This window comes from Bufo bufo, chromosome 5, assembly GCF_905171765.1.
Source record: "Bufo bufo chromosome 5, aBufBuf1.1, whole genome shotgun sequence".
NCBI classification, from domain to species: domain Eukaryota; kingdom Metazoa; phylum Chordata; class Amphibia; order Anura; family Bufonidae; genus Bufo; species Bufo bufo.
The window spans coordinates 541,336,002-541,357,220 of NC_053393.1; the positions used below are offsets into that span (position 1 = coordinate 541,336,002).

Consider the following 21,219-nt stretch of genomic DNA (forward strand, 5'->3'; position numbering starts at 1 on the left):
AATCCCCGCCAAGGATGAAGAGTGCTCTACGAGGAAATAGGGAGACCCAAAGGGAAAGGGAGGGGGGAGAACTGCAGGCCCCTGAGGAAAGTGGAGGGGTAGAAAGGCGGATAGGTAGTGGAGAGGGTATGGAGGAAAGAATAAATTCAGTGGATAAGAAATTGATGGAATCATAGTCTAGAGGAATTGACTATTAAGATAGCATCTGCACAGGTTGATCTCTCCCTGATCAAGGAGGAGATGAACAAAGTTAGGGAAAAGGTGAAAGAACTTCAGATATCCTCTGGAGGAATGAAAAGGGATATGGAAGGAATTAAGAAAAGAGTAGAAGTTATAGATGGGGAGAAAAGAGTCCTTCTGGATAGGATCACTATGATGGAGGATAGGTCTCGTAGGTCAAATATTAGATTAGTGGGATTTCCAGAGGGAGTGGAAGGAGAGGATATAGCCGGGTTTATTCAGCAGTGGCTGCAGGATAAGTTTAGTAATAAGGTATCAGCCCAATGGTTCTCAGTTGATAGAGCTCATAGGATCCCGGGGAGACCCCCCCCTAAAGGGGCTGCTCCTAGAGCAATCCTAGCTAAAATATTAAGCTCTAGGGATAGAGATGCAATAATCAGAAGTAAAAGGAAATTGCAGACAATAGAGTTTAATGGAAATAACATAGAGATATACCCAGATTATTCCAGGGAGACACAGGTAAAAAGGCGAGAGTTCAGAGATGTGAAAAAGAGGTTAGCTGCCGCCGGGATACAATACTCCTTGATATACCCCACAAAGCTGCGTGTTATATACCGACATCAAGTTAACTTTTTTGGCTCTCCAGAAGAAACAGCGGAGTGGTTGAATGCTAAGGGAATAGGAATATGATATATATGGTTATGCACGATAAGGGGAGGTAAAGAGCGGAGTGTAAGAGGTGGGGGAAATGTACGATTTTCGCCGACCAGTTGGGGGTTGTGGGAAGGGGGGAGGGGACTTGGGGGGGAACGGTTGTCTTGGAGGGTCTAGCGGGGTAGAAAAGTATGAAATTACAGCTGGAACGCACACATGAGTAGGATTATGACATGGAATGCACGTGGACTGGGAGACAAGGTTAAGAGGGTTATGGTTTTTGATACGGTTATTAGACACCTCCCGGCCATTGTGGGATTATTGGAGACACATAACACGAAGGATAAGACAAACTTACTAAGGCGGAAATGGGCTAAGTACCAGTATCATTCATGTTTTTCTACCTACTCATGTGGTGTCAGTGTATATATACATCATAAAGTGGAGTATCTCCCACTGGATCACAAGATTGATGATAGGGGCAGATATGTATTCCTTCATTGTCAGTGGAATGGTATAGTCTGTATTTTGGCTTTTGTGTATATACCCCCGCCATTTTCTCTAAATGTTATACATCGTTTGTTGGAGTTTGCAGATGCCCGAGGTAAATGCCCCATATTGATAATGGGAGATCTTAATAGCGTTATGAATAGTAAGCTAGATAGATACTCAGTAATATCAAATGATAAATATGACATAAGCCAACCAACTCTCCTCAAAAGAATATCCCAGGAATTGTTATTAAAGGGTTTCTATCACTTCGTTTCACCTATTTAGCTTTCAGACACTAGCGATCCGCTAGTGTCTGCTTTATCTAACCATCCTAATATAAGAGCTTATTGTCCTGCCGTTTAGCTAAAAAAATAACTTATATAGATATGCAAATGAGCCTCTAGGTGCTATGGGGGCGTGATTAGCACCTAGAGGCTCCGTCTACCTTAACAAACTGCCGCCGCCCAGCGCGTCCCTCCAGCCCGCCCATCTCCAGCTGAAGCGATCCTCTCCGTGCGCGTCTCTGTTCTGCGCATGCGCAGTGAATGTCTGATCGCTTCCCTGCTCAGACATCTCCACTGCGCCTGTTCCTCGGAGCACTATGACGTCATCGGCGCAGGCGCAGTGGAGATGTCTGAGCAGGGAAGCGATCAGACATTCACTGCGCATGCGCCGAATACGAGGAGCATCGCATTCCGGAGGAGATGGGCGGGCTGGAGGGACGCGCTGGGCGGCGGCAGTTTGTTAAGGTAGACGGAGCCTCTAGGTGCTAATCACGCCCCCATAGCACCTAGAGGCTCATTTGCATATCTATATAAGTTATTTTTTTAGCTAAACGGCAGGACAATAAGCTCTTATATTAGGATGGTTAGATAAAGCAGACACTAGCGGATCGCTAGTGTCTGAAAGCTAAATAGGTGAAACGAAGTGATAGAAACCCTTTAATAGATGTATGGAGGTATCTTTATGAAGATAAATTAGTGTATTCATGTTTTAGCCGTGGAAATAAAATAATGTCAAGAATAGATATGGCACTAGCTAGCCCAGAATTGATAGATCGGATATTAAGAATGAGGTACGAGGTGAATAGTATATCAGATCACTCTCCGATCAGCTTGACATTTAAAACAAGCTCTAGGTTAAAAAGTAGAGAGTTTCGTTTGAATCCGCACTGGCTGAACTTGATAAATAAGGATGAAGAAATTATTACAGATATAGAGGAATACTGGCAAAATAATCTAGGTTCTACACAAATAAATCACGTTTGGGACGCATTTAAAGCATACCTACGGGGCATTTTGGTTGGTAGAATCAAGGGTCAAAAAAACAAATTCGCTAAAAAAGAGAGAGAGTTGGTGGAAAGAGTAAAGAAAATAGAGGAGGATCTCCCGATAAATAATTCTCTTGAGATGGTGGCCCAGTTAGAAGAGGCCAAATCTCTACTGAAAGAATACTTGATTGATAAGGCACAGCAAAAAGTGTTTTTTGAGGGGGCCAGATATTTCAGTGAATCTGGGAAGTCTGGGAGACTCTTGTCCACACTTGTACAGAACCAAAAGGGGGGCAGTGGAATTAAGTGTGTTGAGAGGAGAGATGGGGGGATAACATCCAGCCAGGGCGAAATTGAGCAGGAATTTGTTAAATACTATAGGGACCTGTACTCCTCGGAGGGAATGGGGAGGAATGGGGACTTGAGACTCTTCCTGGAGGATGTACCGCTCCCCAGACTCTCGGAGGAAGACAGGGAATTGTTGAATGGCCCTATCACATTGAAAGAACTCCAGGATACTTTGAAATCTATTAAGGGTAACTCTAGTCCTGGGTTGGATGGTCTCCCCTTCGAGATATATAGAAGATATGGAGAGGTAATTTTACCAGTATTCTTGCAGGTCATCAATGAATCTATGGATAGGGGTGAGCTCCCTGCCTCTCTCTCCGAGGCGGTAGTAACTCTTATAGTCAAAAAGGGGAAGGAGGAGAGTAGGGTGGACTCCTATCGCCCCATCTCTCTTCTCAACACCGATTTTAAAATATGTGCCAAATTGCTGGCGAATCGTCTCAGGAGAGTTATAGACAAAATAATACACCCGGATCAATCGGGTTTTGTGCCAAAACGTAATGTTCAAACGAATATTCGACGGGCCCTGTTGAATATCCAGATGAGTAGGGGGGGTGCTCACTCCATCCTGTCATTGGACGCAGAAAAAGCGTTTGACAGGGTGGAGTGGGCATATCTTTGGAAAATAATGAATGAGATGAACCTGGGGGAAAAATTCATTAGATGGGTACAATTGCGGGTAATAATTTTTCTCTATATATTTTTGTTATTAGATATGAAACAAGATTGGGATAGAATTTGGATGTTACTTAACGATAATTATGTAATACATGATTGAGTAGTTCTCTGTATTTTTATTGTCTACCCTTTTTCTTGTTCTGTATTTTTATATGTGGAAACTGAAAATAAAAATATGTGAATATAAAAAAATAAAAAAAAAGATGGAGCTGCAGGAGGTAGACATGATGATCCTTGAGACCATCTACCTCTTGGCTGACTGACTGGAAAGGGGAAGAGAGCCATGGGTTCTGCTAGGACTACCAGTACTGTGTGGACAATAGTGAAACGTGGGCCACTTAGGGTGAGGGGTAACAAGCCATCAGGACAAAACCACTGGACCCTTGATGGTTACTACTGGTACAGAAACCTTCATGTCTGTAGGAAGGGCAAGTGTTCTCCCATGCTTTCCTGCCAGGCCTGTGGTGTCTTCTCCTGGTACTATGACCCAAAACCCACTTGTACAAGGGATTTACAATTATCTGTCAGCCCCTCCAGTCTTGTATCATACTGACTTGATTACTTAGAACTACCAGCTGCTGATCCACATGCAGCGACCGGGCCGCAGGGGCAATATGTAGGAGTTATGGTGGGCCGATGGGGGTAGTAGCAGTTTGACTCACGGTTAGCAGCGCCGGCGTGCAGTGAATGGAAGGACAGCACTAGTTCCTTCGGGGCACACTCTGTTGCCCAGGGACTCCTGCCAGATGTTGTTTCAGGTTCCCTTGGTGGTGTGGGTTTATGGTGCTGTGGAGGCAGGGTCCCTGGTGTTTGTGACGCCAGCACCGTAAGGTGCAAATAGGTGATGAGTTCACACAATAAGGAGACCAGTTCTCTTAACAAATTCTCAGTACTTTACTGAAGCTGATCCAAAGGTCATCAATGTGCGCAAAAGTCATTTACAGCAAGGCAGCTTCTACAATGGCTCAAGTTAGTTCCCAAAAGTTGCATAAGGGGTAGTTTTACTCTATAGCAACCAATCTTTCTCCCTTGTTTCTCCAGGCTGGAGGGTTGGACTATCTCTGCTGTACTGTATAGTCATATACTTCTGTTTCCTCTCTAGGAATACTATCTCCTGACCGGTGACCTTTCCGTCTTTGGTTATGGTGGGCAGCTGGTAGCTTAGAATCTCTCCACCAGATGCAGAGGAGGCTAAAGCCTGATAAACGACGATTACCTTCCTTTTCCAATATTCTCACTCCCTCTCTGGGTTGCCTGGATCTTCTGTAATCTAACTCTGGAGTTTTGATAACTCTCTAAAATGGCTGCTGAGGTGCAGCTTTTCCCACCGACATCACACTCTCCTCCTTCTTCTTCTCCTGTCCAGAGAACAGGGCAGAGTCAGCCCTGGGAGGTTTGTTAGAACTTTCCCCTCCCTATACACCTTTATGGGAACTCAGGCACAGGCACATTTTCATGAAACACAATCACAGTATTAAGCAGTGTGTTTCAGGACACTGCAAACATAATTAACTCTGCTACATCTAGGGTGGCCACTGGCTTCACCCGGACCTCAACATCCACACCCCCAAACCTATAAACCATGCCCACCTCCATGAAGCCACGCCCCGCCTCCCTGAAGCCACACACCCCATCGTCGTCCGGGAAAAAAACGGCGGGAGGAGCGGGAAGAAGTTTCTGAGGGGAAGGTGAGCTGGGGGATGCCAGGGTACTTCTCTCCCCCTCAGTCAGCCACAGGGAGCCATGTCTGCGGCTCTAGTGACTGGGGGTGAGAGAAGCCTCAGTCAGTTACTGCAGCTCACACTCAGACAGCAGCACTGCGTGTGAGCTACTGAAAGGGTGGACATCCCTGTGTCCATCCAGGTCCTGCGCCGGACGAAGAACAGGGACCCAGAAAAACTGACTGTCTGGCCTAAAACCGGACTTCTGCCCACCCTAGCTGCATCCAGTACTGTATCTTGGCTTGTCTGACTGTCCTCTTTAGCTACAAGCCCTACAACCTAGGGCATCTGTCTGGCTTCCAGTGACAGCTTTGTGATCCCCATTGTCCAGGTCATGTAAAGGCCCATAGCATCTGTATCCGAGAATTAACCACACGACTAGTTAGAGGCACCTAGGACTAGCAAAGTACAACGACCCAAACCGAAGTCATGGAAAAAGGGAGGTGAAACTTTGCCGTCCTCATTCTACACGTGATCCTCTAATTATTAATATATATGACACGTTGGATACACAGAGGGTGCACTCCCATCAGTCACACAGGGTGCACTCCCATCAGTCACACAGGGTGCACTCCCATCAGTCACACAGGGTGCACTCCCATCAGTCACACAGAGGGTGCACTCACATCAGTCACACAGAGGGTGCACTCACATGAGTCACACAGAGGGTGCACTCACATCAGTCGCACAGAGGGTGCACTCACATCAGTCACACAGAGGGTGCACTCACATCAGTCACACAGAGGGTACACTCACATCAGTCACACAGAGGGTGCACTCACATGAGTCACACAGAGGGTGCACTCACATCAGTCGCACAGAGGGTGCACTCACATCAGTCACACAGAGGGTGCACTCACATCAGTCACACAGAGGGTGCACTCACATCAGTCACACAGAGGGTGCACTCCCATCAGTCACACAGAGGGTGCACTCACATCAGTCGCACAGAGGGTGCACTCACATCAGTCACACAGAGGGTGCACTCCCATCAGTCGCACAGAGGGTGCACTCACATCAGTCTCACAGAGGGTGCACTCACATCAGACACACAGAGGGTGCACTCACATCAGTCACACAGAGGGTGCACTCACATCAGTCACACAGAGGGTGCACTCACATCAGTCACACAGAGGGTGCACTCACATCAGTCACACAGAGGGTGCACTCACATCAGTCACACAGAGGGTGCACTCACATAAGTCACACAGAGGGTGCACTCACATCAGTCGCACAGAGGGTGCACTCACATCAGTCGCACAGAGGGTACATCAGTCCCTGCCCACAATGGATCGCACAATCTCTTAGTCTCAAATGCTCTGGGTCTAGAAAGGTTTTTGGTTTGCGAGACAAACCTGGGACCTTACATTACATAAAATGCCTCTGAGAAGCTCAAACCCCATTGAAGCTACCCCAACGAGCCACCAACACCATAACAAGTATGTAACATAAAGCAAGTCCCAAAAGTAAAGCTTATACTTACACCATCCTATAAAAAGGAAGACCCACTTGCGCAGTTTGTCCGTAGAATAAGTCATCACTATGGCCGTATGGAGGTAGCAGCCTTCGACGAACATCCAGAAGAAGTTGGTTACCACAAAGTAGTTGTAGATAGTTGTGATGCATCGACACCAAATCTGAAATAAAAAAAAAGACCTAAGATATAATATAATATACTCGGGACCCCCTGGACCCATGAGCCAGAATGAAGACCTTCCTGTAAGGCTAGCCACACATAGGAGATGTGATCCTCATGCCCACTTGGCTCGTGAATATGGAGAGGAGAGCAAGCCCTGGGTTAAAAAGGACTGGGCAAGTTGATATCTTTATCTACCTATGTCTACTGTCGGGGAAGAGTCAAGAGGTCCCATACACAATAGATGGTCGGCTAGTCCCACCAAAATGGGCCGATTCAACCAACATCCAACTGTGTAGTGGACTCTTTTGAATACATGGCAGGTCAGATGCTACTGTGAGATGGGGAAACAGCTCTCCTTGTCTGAACACTGTGTAGATTAAATGATCTGGACTGGCATTCTGCTGTTTGGCCACAAGATGCCGCTGTTTCCTAAACACAGCTACAGACTGCATATATTTCCATATTCATGAGAGGTGGAGTTACACAGAGCTTGGAGAGGAAGAGAAAGGAAGCATCCATCTTAGAGGGAGCTGAGACTGAGGAACTGTGTGAGCAGAGGATCTGACTGCATCCAGGTGTGAGAGCATCCCTCAGTGTCCAGAGCTGCAGCTAAGAGAAGCTGATCGTGTCCAAGACCCTGATCCTGACCAGAGGAACGAGGATTGCTTCCAGGAATGCTGAGATGAGAGCTGAGGAGCAAAGCGACATACACTGCAGGACCGCATGCTTGTTGGAGAGGCATTTGTTTGGTTCAAAGTCACCAGCAAAGGCAGAGCAGACCCGGGTCGGTAAGATCGTGCACGCACCTCATTACAGTGTTGGCGCCTAGAGACTGAGACCAGGCCTGTAGTTAGTTAATTAGGGTCTCTGTATGTTTCAGGCCACAAGTGTTGCTACTGTTCATTGCAGTGACATTTCACATTGGAGAGCTGATGAAATTCCCACAAACTCAAGCCAGGCTGGCGTTTTGCTCAGAAGGAATACTCAGGCACGTGCTACAGGACCAGTTATGGGAGGGGGGATACTGTAAAGCTTGGTAAGATTGTAAGCTGTTGTGCTGCACCGCAGGCTAGCCCGCACCACACACCCATACAGTTATTCTTGTTTTTTTAGGGTAATAACGGGCAGTTTAGTTGTGCCCGCCAGTAGGTAAATTACCAGGCTTTCCTCCTGCATCCATCGGAGGGCACCACGCTGTGCAGCACAAGGGTCTCAGCCTTCGGGCTGGGTGTATGTAAATGTATTGTATGTTCCCAGCATTTGTGGTTGTGCTCATTACCACGTTTAAGTAAAATTCTATTTTGGCAAAAGCTGGTGTTGGGGTTGTTTTCCTTGTTTGTGACTTCACTATATCCTCGGGAGCCCACCCCGGTACACGGCTTACACTACCTCCTCCACCAATAGCAGCTGATTGCTGGGGGTTAGACAAGCTGGTCCTGCCGCAATCAGCTGATCGCCATGCTGGGTTTCAGATAAAAAAGAGTGCTCTTCATGAGACATCCCTTTTAAAGGGAACCTGTCACCGGGATTTTGGGTATAGAGCTGAGGACATGGGATGCTAGATGGCCGCTAGCAGATCCGCAATATCCAGTCCCCATAGCTCTGCGTGCTTTTATTGTGTAAAAAAAAACGATTTGATAGATATGCAAATTAATCTGAGATGAGTCAGAGCTTGAAAATATGACTCTTCTCTGGTCACACAAGTAAGATATGACTCTTGTATGTTCATTTGCATAAAAGGCGGGAAGTACAAAAATGCATAATACTTATTGAATTCGTCGGCAAATGAAATTAAAAGTGTAATTTATATGTTTAGCGTAACACAATGAACATTTAGAAACGCTCAGTGAGGGTAGCATAGTAGAGGTGACAGGTTCCCTTTAAGAAAGCAGGTCTGGTCTGAGGTTTTTACCGAGGGGGCATCTGTTCTGGGGTCTACATTAAAGGAGGTCTTATCTAGGGTCTGTACACAGGAGGGGTTCTGTCTGGGGTCTGTATACGGGGTGAGGGGGTTCTGTCTGGGGTCTGTATAAAAGGAGGTCTGGTCTGGGGTCTGTACACAGGAGGGGTTCTGTCTGGGGTCTGTATACGGGGTGCGGGGGTTTGTATAAAAGGAGGTCTGGTCTGGGGTCTGTACACAGGAGGGGTTCTGTCTGGGGTCTGTATACGGGGTGAGGGGGTTCTGTCTGGGGTCTGTATAAAAGGAGGTCTGGTCTGAGGTTTCTACAGAGGAGGGATCCGTCCTGGGGTCTGCGTGAAAGGAGGTCTGGGGTCTATACACGGTCTTGTGTGGACCTAGTTTGGTGAAAGCAGGGATGTACCAGATTGGGTCTCCTAGTAATGGGATGTCCGTAGTGAGGCTTTTAATTCTACATTCAGTGTAAATGAGAAGCTTCAGCTTCAGGAAATGTATTTGATTGATGTAAAATGTGATAATCTGAAGAATAAAATCTTCTGGAATTGTCAAGTGCGGCAGAAGCTCAGGCGGAAAATAACAGAATAGTCAGAATCTAAAAGTTACATTTTATCTCATCTAATACTCTAGTCACATCCAGAGCAGCATTCACAATCTATTGACCCATGACAACATCTGTATATTACAGTGGATACAGATACTGGACCAGACACCTATACAGGACTTCTTAATGCTGCTCTGGATCTGACTGGAGCCAAAATAAATGAAATTTCAGTATAAAAAGATAATATTTAAAGGACATGTCTCATTTAAAAAAGTCTTTATTTATTATTTATACCTGTATAAATTAGAATAAATTAGAATACACCCTCACAACTGCAGCGACCCCTTTAGGGAAAATGTGGAATAGGAAGATGACCATTCAAATGAATTTACGAGCCGGTATTACATAGCCTCCAGAGTGGAAGCCAGCCCCTATAGAGGGGTCCTCAGTGAGGAGGGTCCTCCTTGATGTCCACATCCACTATCTCCTGGTGAGGAGTTATCCGGATACCAAACCCATTTAATCATCCACTAAAGTGAAATAGTTCAAGAAGACGTCATCTGCTCTGCCACCAATGCAGGGAACCAGCCCTCTGATGTCTATGGGATCTAACAAGGTCCTGAAGGGGTTAATTGTGTCCATCTACCATTGATTGAACGCTTAGATTTTACGGGAATACACGTTCATCCGCATGCCTCTTGTGTGATCAGTCACTGCAGGAGACACCTGGTGTCTCATTGAGATGCAATCAGTGATGGAGCACAGAGGTCCACGGGGAGCAGTCATCAATCTGGTGGTCACCAGGGCCTCACCTCAGTCACTCAGAGGTTCGGATCGAGGTACATTACATAAAACACAATCTTAACCCCCCTAATGGTTCGATCTGAACCCAAAAAACATTAGCTCAGGCATCAAAGTTTTTGCCTGTTCCTCGTAAAAAATATAACCGGGGTCTGAGGGACATAAGGTTCTCCTTGGGAAGACCATCAAGTTAGTGTAGGGAGTCTTATAGAGCAGGCAATGCTCCATGGGAAAAAAAGATCTGCAAAGCTATTCTCCTGGATAAAAAGCTGGATCTCTATCGCCACCTATAGGACATAGCAGACTAGTGTCAAAGGCCTTCCATCCAGTACCATGCTCTGCACTGACGAGGGGCAAAAACCCTGAAACAGCTGTCCGTGTGTCCTTCTCACCTTCTGAGGTGGATCGGATAAGCCACTTAGAATTAATTTTGTAGCAGTACGGACAGATGCTAACACATGGGCCTGAGCTGGATGACTGGTATAGCAGAGCTGCAGGAGTGATGTTGCAGAACCGGAGGGCCGGTTTAGCAGAGCTGAAGGGCTGGCGTAACTGAGCTTGACAACTGGTGTAGCAGAGCTGTAGGCTCAATGTAGCAGAGCTAGTGGCCCAATGAAACAGAGCTGTAGGCCAGATGTATTAGAGCTGGAAGCCAGATGTAGCGGAGCTGGAGGGCCGATAAACCAGAGCTGAAGGGATGACATAGCTGGGCTAGAGACCTGGTGTAGTAAAGCTGTAGGTTCAATGTAGCAGAGCAGTAGGCCACATGTAGCAAAGCTGGAGGCCAGATGTATTAGAGCAGGAAGCCAGATGTAGCAGAACTGGAAACCTGGTACAGCAGAGGTGTAAGCCCTATGAACCAGAGCTGAAAAGCTGACATAGCTGAGCTAGAGAGCTGGTATAGTAGAGTTGTAAGCTCAATGTAGCAGAGCTGGTGGCCTATTGTAACAGAGATGTAGGTGATGGAGGAGAGGTGGAAGACAAATGCTTCAGAACTGGACAGCCAATGTAGCAGAACTGGTGAGTTGATGTAGCAGAGCTGAAGAGCTGGTGAAACAGAGCTGTAGGCCAGATGTAGCAGAGCAGTACCCAAATAGTAATGCCATAAGAGGAAGAAATCCACCACTGAAGCCAGTGCGAGATCAGGGCCAGTGAGTGACCGTGTCGCACGCCCCATAGGATGGATGGCAGCAGGCATGATTCTTATCAGAACTGGTGGATCCCATAATGCAGGAGAGACACTGCCTTTGTCACACCTGCTTCTTTATCTGTAAAACCACCTCAAACCTTATTCTTTTCTTTGAGAAATGTTCTGCACTGTGTTGTTTTATCGCATCGTCCTTGTGCCGAACGCCTGGTTCTGTGCTCAGGGGGACCTCTCCTGTTATCCGCTTTATCTATTATCTGCTGCTAACAGTGGTATAATACCAGTCAGGGACGTTGCCATGTGCCATTATTGCGGGGAGACAAACGCAGTGAATAGAATTGACTAAGACGTCTGATGAATGGAGGTGACTCAGGGCGAGATTGAGCCTGGAAATAAAGTGCAATTATAAGCCATAGATTTCTTAGATCGAGAAGGACACCCTCAAGGTCTCCGAAAGTCTCACAAGACTAAAGAGAAAATTAAGAAAAAGTAAGAGAAATTGCTGCTCAAACAAAAGTCAAACCAATAAAAGATAAATTCTAAGTCAACGCTGCCTGAGCTAAGTGCAAAACTTTACTCAGCTGTTTATCTGGTTCTGGAAAAGATGGGTGACAACGTATCACTTACTGGGGTGGAGGAAGAACCCCAGACCCCAGTTCTATAAACAAAAAAAAAATGGCTGAGATTGCAGACTTCAGAGCTGAAATCCACTGCTTGTTCAGTGCCCGCAAAGAAGATCCTCTGAAAATGTGCATTCTGGTAAGAGTCATCTTAATCAAATGTTGTAATCTTATGGAAGAAAAACTTGCTCACATAGTAAGGCCTCGTGCACACGACAGTTGTTTTTCTCGGCCTCCGTTCCGTTTTTTTTTGCGATTAGGATGGGGTCAGCAAAATGGGTCAGCAAAAAAATGCTGATAGTTTATCCGTTTGTGTTCCGCGTCCGTTGTCCGTGTTTCCCTTCAGCAAAAAAAATAGTGCATGTCCTACTTTTTACATTTGCGGAAAAGGATAGGCATTTATTACAAGGGATCTGTGGAAAAAAACGGATCCTCCCAAAAAAACGGATGCCGCATCTGTTTTTTTTGGCGGACGCACAATTTGCGGACGCAAAAAGCAACTGTCGTGTGCATGAGGCCTAAGAGCGCATTTAAACTGTTGATGGCAAACTTGCTGGAGAATGTAGCAGAATAGTGAGTGCAGCTCTGGAGTATAATAAAGAGCACAGGAAGTAACACACGTCCATCCAGTTCAGCCTGCTATCCTGAGAAGTAATGTCAAGTCTATACAAAGTGATACAATATTGCATTTTAAACCCAAATAAAATGTAATATTATCCGTCATTTTCTCATACTCCACTCACTCCCAGAGCTGTATTAACTATTCTGCTAGTCACTGCTTTACAGTGCTGAAAGGCAGAAAGTCCATGAGGATGTTCATTGGATGGAATATAATACCGTACCTCGTTCTGCTCGTGTATGTTATGGTCGATCATTTGAAGCAGGAACCACATGATGTTTCGTAAGATGAAGGTTGTGATTAAATTCCAGTGAATGATATTCCGAAGACATCTTATACTCCTAGAAAGACAGACGAGAAAAAACCTTATTGGAAAGAAAAATAATAATAACAATCTGACAAATGCAAACCATTTTATGCTACTCAGAACCAAAGGGAACAGTATTATAGTAGTTATATTCTTGTACATAGGAGCAGTATTATAGTAGTTATATTCTTGTACATAGGAGCAGTATTATAGTAGTTATATTCTTGTACATAGGAGCAGTATTATAGTAGTTATATTCTTGTACATAGGAGCAGTATTATAGTAGTTATATTCTTGTACATAGGAGGCAGTATTATAGTAGTTATATTCTTGTACATAGGAGGCAGTATTATAGTAGTTATATTCTTGTACATAGGAGCAGTATTATAGTAGTTATATTCTTGTACATAGGAGTAGTATTATAGTAGTAATATTCTTGTACATAGGAACAGTATTATAGTAGTTATATTCTTGTACATAGGAGTAGTATTATAGTAGTAATATTCTTGTATATAGGAGGCAGTATTATAGTAGTTATATTCTTGTACATAGGAGGCAGTATTATAGTAGTTATATTCTTGTACATAGGAGCAGTATTAAAGTAGTTATAATCTTGTACATAGGAGGCAGTATTTCAGTAGTTATATTCTTGTACATAGGAGCAGTATTATAGTAGTTACATTTTTGTACATAGGAGGCAGTATTATAGTAGTTATATTCTTGTACATAGAAGCAGTATTATAGTAGTTATATTCTTGTACATAGGAGCAGTATTATAGTAGTTATATTCTTGTACATAAGAGCAGTATTATAGTAGTTATATTCTTGTACATGGGGGCAGTATTATAGTAGTTATATTCTTGTACATAGGAGCAGTATTATAGTAGTTATATTCTTGTACATATGAGCAGTATTATAGTAGTTATATTCCTGTACATAGGAGCAGTATTATAGTAGGTATATTCCTGTACATAGGAGCAGTATTATAGTAGTTATATTCTTGTACATATAAGCAGTATTATAGTAGTTATATTCCTGTACATAGGAGGCAGTATTATAGTAGGTATATTCCTGTACATAGGAGGCATTATTATAGTAGTTATATTCTTGTACATAGGAGCAGTATTATAGTAGTTATATTCTTGTACATATGAGCAGTATTATAGTAGTTATATTCTTGTACATAGAAGCAGTATTATAGTAGTTATATTCCTGTACATAGGAGGCAGTATTATAGTAGTTATATTCTTGTACATAGGAGCAGTATTATAGTAGTTATATTCTTGTACATAGGAGCAGTATTATAGTAGTTATATTCTTGTACATAGGAGCAGTATTATAGTAGTTATATTCTTGTACATAGGAGCAGTATTATAGTAGTTATATTCTTGTACATAGGAGCAGTATTATAGTAGTTATATTCTTGTACATAGGAGCAGTATTATAGTAGTTATATTCTTGTACATAGGAGCAGTATTATAGTAGTTATATTCTTGTACATAGGGGCAGTATTATAGTAGTTATATTCTTGTACATAGGAGCAGTATTATAGTAGTTATATTCTTGTACATAGGAGCAGTATTATAGTAGTTATATTCCTGTACATAGGAGCAGTATTATAGTAGTTATATTCTTGTACATAGGAGCAGTATTATAGTAGTTATATTCTTGTACACAGGAGCAGTATTATAGTAGTTATATTCTTGTACATAGGAGCAGTATTATAGTAGTTATATTCCTCAACATAGGAGCAGTATTATAGTGTATTAGTTAACAATAAATATTTAGTTATAAATTTGGAAATTTGTATGAAGGGCATTCATCATTTCATCACCTACAATTGTAGTAGTAATAATATTTTATGGAACCTGTTTTCTTATATGTTGTTATTTCTTCTGGTTTGTTCTGCTCGGATAGTTTCTCACTAGATTATTATTTCAGACCTCGTATCTAGCAGTTTCATACATGTTCCTGACATCACGGTGTCTTTGATCCTTCCACTCTGAGGTTGTATTTACTGTTCTAGTACTTGTCTTTGAACTTTTTGAGCTCCTTTTGAGGTAAAGAAGATTGAAAACTATATTTGATCTTTTCTTGTCATTTCTCAGGAGTCTTCCTTATCACTGTAAGGTGTTTCAAAAAAGCAGACCCAGAAAAAAATGTGAGAATGACTTCTAGGAAACAGGGAAGGGGGAAAAGTACCTTTTAAATGGGTTTTCTGCAGCTGATATATTGGGAATGATAAGTCATTACTCTCTGACCGGAGGGGCTCCAACTCCTGGGTCCCCACCGATCAGCTCCCATGAGCGTTGCGGCCTCTTCCTAGGTCAGTGGTATAATTTTTATCGATCACTTGGCCGAGGTGCAGTTCAGTCCCATTTAATTGAATGGGCCTGGGCTGCAATACCAAGTACAGCCGCTATACAGCGTACGGAGCTGTGCTAGGTTAGCTATGAGGAGGCCACAGCACTCACTGGAGCTCCGCGGTCTCTTCAATCAGCAGAGTACAGGGTCGGACCCCCTCCGATCACAGCGATGACCTGTCCTGAGGATAGGCCATCAGTATTAAATCCCTAGAAATCACAGGCCTACTGACATTAACCCCTTTACTGCTCTAGACCACCAGGTATACTGACATTAACCTATTTGCTACACTAGGCCACCAGGGATGCTGGCATTAACCCTTTCAGTTCCCTATATAATCAAGGATGCTGACACTATCACCCACAGGACTCATGAACACGGCCGTTGCCTGGCCGTGCCCGTATTGCGGCCCGCAACCCCGAAGGTGCAGTGTGGAACGGAGGCACTACGGAGTGCCTCCACACCTCAAAAAAATATATAGAACTTGTTGAATGGGTCTAGATCAGTCACAGCAGCCGCACAGATAGTGCCCGTGCATTGGGGGCCGCAAATCGCATGGAACGGTTGAGCAATGGCCGTGTGCATTGGGGCCTTACTACTATGAACCACAAGGCATGCAGACATTAAGCCCCTTTATTGCCCTAGACCACCAAGGATGCAGAGAATAACCCTCACAGGACTAGACGTGGATGCGGGTGGGCTATGGTCCGTGGTTGTAAAGATAAGTTGAAGCTGAACTTTTGAATCAGGGTCCATGAACCCATTTGCAGCAAACCATCTCCTTCCTGTTCAGTATCTCTACATGGTTCGCTTTGCTGATTTGCATTCTAGGAAATGTCCATTCTATCTACACTGGTATTTGTACAGTTATCTTGCAAAGTAAAAATGAACACTGCCTCCTGCATTATTAGAGCCCAGGGAATTATTCATTACAGACAGACTCTTGGGAATAGGATCTTGATCAGTTGATTGTCGTGAACCCAACGCTCAGCACCACAGTGACCTCTGCAGGGAAAATGTGGAATTACATGGGGGCTGTTCAGGTGTGATACACTGACAGCTCAGGTCTGCTAACTGCACTAACCAGGACTAGGCTGAAGAACCACTGGGCATTGGAGCTGGTGTAGGATCCTGACCTTAAATGCCCGGGGGCGCAGGTCACTCGCTGTCGCTGGTTATTTCCTATTACCTGTACATATGCTCATCTCCTGGGTAATGACCACGTTTTTCCTTCTTATTCCCATTAATGAAGAAGACATCATTAAGAAACTTACCTTAAACACAAAAAGAGCAGAAAGGCAATGACCAGCGCCAGGACGGAGATGCAGTGTCCCAGGTAGTTGATGATCAGGGCGATCTTGTAATGCAAGTCGTACTTCCGCTGGAGACGAGAAGATGATTGCATTAGGCTGAGACTCCTCAGTACAGGACATGTAATCTGGTTAGGGAGCAGTAATTATAATCCCTGCCTGGAGGATAATCTCATCATTATGCTCACGGGTTATTTTGGGATGAGCGATAACTATGGGCATTGGGACTATTTACTGGGAAATTAATAGTCAATATCATCACAGGCTGAAGAGGCTTCAGGCGCACATCTTGATCCCTGTCCAAATATTACCCAATCTATGATGCAAATCTTGCCCTTGCCTCACTGCCCTGTCATGGTCCTCAGGTCAGCACCCAATGCTACGAACACCTCCGGAACAGGATGGTGTTTGGCATCAAGGTTTTCTTTTTATTATGACACTTACTTTTACTTTCAATTAAATTGCATTGTTATCGAAACTCAAAGGCATCTGTGGAGGCATATTATATGCTGCATTATACTCCAGAGCTGCACTCACTATTCTGCTGGTGCAGTCACTGTGTACATACATTACATTACTTATCCTGTACTGATCCTGAGTTACATCCTGTATTATACTCCAGAGCTGCACTCACTATTCTGCTGGTGCAGTCACTGTGTACATACATTACTTATCCTGTACGGATCCTGAGTTACATCCTGTATTATACTCCAGAGCTGCACTCACTATTCTGCTGGTGCAGTCACTGTGTACATACATTACATTACTTATCCTGTACTGATCCTGAGTTACATCCTGTATTATACTCCAGAGCTGCACTCACTATTCTGCTGGTGGAGTTACTGAGTACATATATTACATTACTTATCCTGTACTGATCCCGAGTTACATCCTGTATTATACCCCAGAGCTGCACTCACTATTCTGCTGGTGCAGTCACTGTGTACATACATTACTTATCCTGTACTTATCCTGAGTTACATCCTGTATTATACTCCAGAGCTGCACTCACTATTCTGCTGGTGCAGTCACTGTGTACATACATTACTTATCCTGTACTGATCCTGAGTTACATCCTGTATTATACTCCAGAGCTGCACTCACTATTCTGCTGGTGCAGTCACTGTGTACATACATTACTTATCCTGTACGGATCCTGAGTTACATCCTGTATTATACTCCAGAGCTGCACTCACTATTCTGCTGGTGCAGTCACTGTGTACATACATTACATTACTTATCCTGTACTGATCCTGAGTTACATCCTGTATTATACTCCAGAGCTGCACTCACTATTCTGCTGGTGGAGTTACTGAGTACATATATTACATTACTTATCCTGTACTGATCCCGAGTTACATCCTGTATTATACCCCAGAGCTGCACTCACTATTCTGCTGGTGCAGTCACTGTGTACATACATTACTTATCCTGTACTTATCCTGAGTTACATCCTGTATTATACTCCAGAGCTGCACTCACTATTCTGCTGGTGCAGTCACTGTGTACATACATTACTTATCCTGTACTGATCCTGAGTTACATCCTGTATTATACTCCAGAGCTGCACTCACTATACTGCTGGTGCAGTCACTGTGTACATACATTACTTATCCTGTACTGATCCTGAGTTACATCCTGTATTATACTCCAGAGCTGCACTCACTATTCTGCTGGTGCAGTCACTGTGTACATACATTACTTATCCTGTACTGATCCTGAGTTACATCCTGTATTATACTCCAGAGCTGCACTCACTATACTGCTGGTGCAGTCACTGTGTACATACATTACTTATCCTGTACTGATCCTGAGTTACATCCTGTATTATACTCCAGAGCTGCACTCACTATTCTGCTGGTGGAGTCACTGTGTACATACATTACTTATCCTGTACTGATCCTGAGTTACATCCTGTATTATACTCCAGAGCTGCACTCACTATTCTGCTGGTGCAGTCACTGTGTACATACATTACTTATCCTGTACTGATCCTGAGTTACATCCTGTATTATACTCCAGAGCTGCACTCACTATTCTGCTGGTGCAGTCACTGTGTACATACATTACTTATCCTGTACGGATCCTGAGTTACATCCTGCATTATACACCAGAGCTGCACTCACTATTCTGCTGGTGCAGTCACTGTGTACATACATTACTTATCCTGTACTGATCCTGAGTTACATCCTGTATTATACTCCAGAGCTGCACTCACTATTCTGCTGGTGCAGTCACTGTGTACATACATTACATTACTTATCCTGTACTGATCCTGAGTTACATCCTGTATTATACTCCAGAGCTGCACTCACTATTCTGCTGGTGCAGTCACTGTGTACATACATTACATTACTTATCCTGTACTGATCCTGAGTTACATCCTGTATTATACTCCAGAGCTGCACTCACTATTCTGCTGTGGAGTCACTGTGTACATACATGACATGATAAGGAAGGTGATGCATTACACTGACTTCACCGTTCATGTAGAATATTTCTTTTTATAAAACGACCTCAGTTACTGGAGCTTAAAACGCTCCTTATTTTTTCTGGACACTTTGGTTCTTATACTTTGTAACACTTTTCTGTAACAAGTTTTCAGCCCCCAAAATATGTTTCTTTTAACTGTGATCTCTGTGATAAGGAAATGAACTGCATTGCACACCTTATGATCCAGGATGGGCACACACTGGGAGTAGTTCATCCAAGTCGCCCAGGTGCCATTTTCAAAACATTCCCTGTAAACGGTCCCTGTGAAGACAAGATGTGCGATCATGAGATCAGGATGCACAAGACTAGCCGCCCTGACAAATAAAACAGAGCAACTTAAAAGGGACGGTCAGTCATTTACATTTTTTATAATTTTTTTGTAGAATAATTGATACATTATTTTTAGTTTTCACTTTGGCCACTAGATGTCAGCACAGTCGACTGGAGAAAGAAGGAGAAACTCACTTTACAGCCTGCAGTGAAACTGGATGTCATTCCCTCATTACCACTAATAGCAGGCCGAGGGTAACCGTCAGAAGACCGGCAGCTCTCTGACAATAGAGAGGGGTTGGGCAGCTAATACAGAATACATTTAGCGGGGTGGTTATCACGTTCTGGGTGTAGGGAAGTCTTCTCCTATCTGTGGCACTCTAGATCATGTAAAACTACCACTCTCAGCGGGCATTATTCTTAAGGTATATGATATTTTCTTCTCCATCCCTATCTAAAGCTGCATTTAAAATTCTTCCGGTTTCCTTTTTGCAGAGGGCAATACAATGTAGCATTTAGAGGATAAACATAGAGTCTCACAAAGCTCAGCTGTTAGGTCACATGACTGTCAGGGGGTGGAGTCTGATTACAAGGGAAACCTGCAGAGTTTTAAAAGCGGGTCTGGATGTGAATGGAGAAATTGCAGCGTGCCTTATCCAGCAAGTTTTTTTTTTTTTTTTTATGGACACCTTCAGAGCAGTTATTTATGGTTGCATTTTACTCATTTCAGGCTAATAATTTTTTTTTCAACTAGTCTTTAATAAAAAATGTTCAGCCATTTTTGAGAGGCAGGATACAGGTGTAATGTCTCTTTAAAGAATGTAGACATACATGGAAATCTGGAATCCCATATTTTTCGGAGCAGGACATGGAGCGTTGGTATCTGAGATGAGGGCGATGCGACAGGGAACAGCGGGGAGTCATCTTGTCAGGTTAGAAGGAGAGTCATGCACGGTCACCTCTCCACATACATCGCATGGAGACCTCATTGAAACTTTGTTCTGCTTTGGAAACCTCAGAAAGCAGACACAAGCCCAATGTCCGACACACTGTATCAAGAAGGAGAGTCTTAAAGGGACACGACTTTCCAAAAAATATATTGCAGCTGTGTATAGGAGGGTGGTAAAGTCTGTTTGGCTTCCTTGGTGGTAGAGCCCCCAGGGCATGTGCCCTCTATAAACTTGCTCTTCAGCTATGAAAGCTTGGAAACAACCAATATGACCATCTATATGGCTTCCATAGGGGTTGTCACTCAGCAACCATGAAAGTCAGCCTCTGACCATTTACCAAGCTTTCAAACATGACTAAGAATTTCAGCTGAAATCTCTAGTCATATTTCAAAGGGTCAGACATTGACTTACAGGGTGTCTACCTGTAGACACTAGAGAAACAGTTTTCTTCCTTCCGGAGGAAAACCAATGTTCATATCTTTCCCCGGGAAGACTCACCAGGTCAATTGGATCTCTGCAAGAAGAATACCGCATAACCTGTTCAGAAAATAAAAAATTTCCGCAGGTATTTCTCTGAATGAATTTGGCCAATGGGAGGACTCTTCTGGACGACTCTTGCCATGAGATGTAGAAAGTCACAAGTCCTCTGGTAAGGTATATTCCTGTGTTGCCCAGCAATAGATATTACTGTCATGCAATGTGATATTCTACCGCTAGCTAGTGGTAACATGTTAACAGTCTGTTGTTGTTGTTGACACAACCAGTTTAGCACTGGAGGACAAAGTAGAGGGTTGATCGGGAACTAATTTTATATCAGGACACGAAGGCTCCTATTGCTATCTCTCTCTTTACTGAAAATCATAGCAGCAAAGAAAAAACATTAAATACAGAAAAAAG

The 21,219-nt window shown here is 43.8% G+C and overlaps 1 protein-coding gene across 2 annotated transcripts in view; it reads right to left on the reverse strand.

Moving 5' to 3' along the window:
* Positions 1-21,219, reverse strand: part of CRHR2 (corticotropin releasing hormone receptor 2) — a 325,375-nt gene that overhangs the window by 37,597 nt on the left and 266,559 nt on the right. For both annotated transcript variants that reach the window (XM_040431314.1, XM_040431315.1), the window contains 4 exons: positions 19,278-19,363; positions 16,574-16,680; positions 12,852-12,969; positions 6,827-6,980 (listed from right to left, as the gene is read on the reverse strand). In XM_040431314.1, coding sequence (XP_040287248.1) covers positions 6,827-6,980; positions 12,852-12,969; positions 16,574-16,680; positions 19,278-19,363 — 465 coding nt within the window. The remainder of the gene's footprint in view (positions 1-6,826; positions 6,981-12,851; positions 12,970-16,573; positions 16,681-19,277; positions 19,364-21,219) is intronic.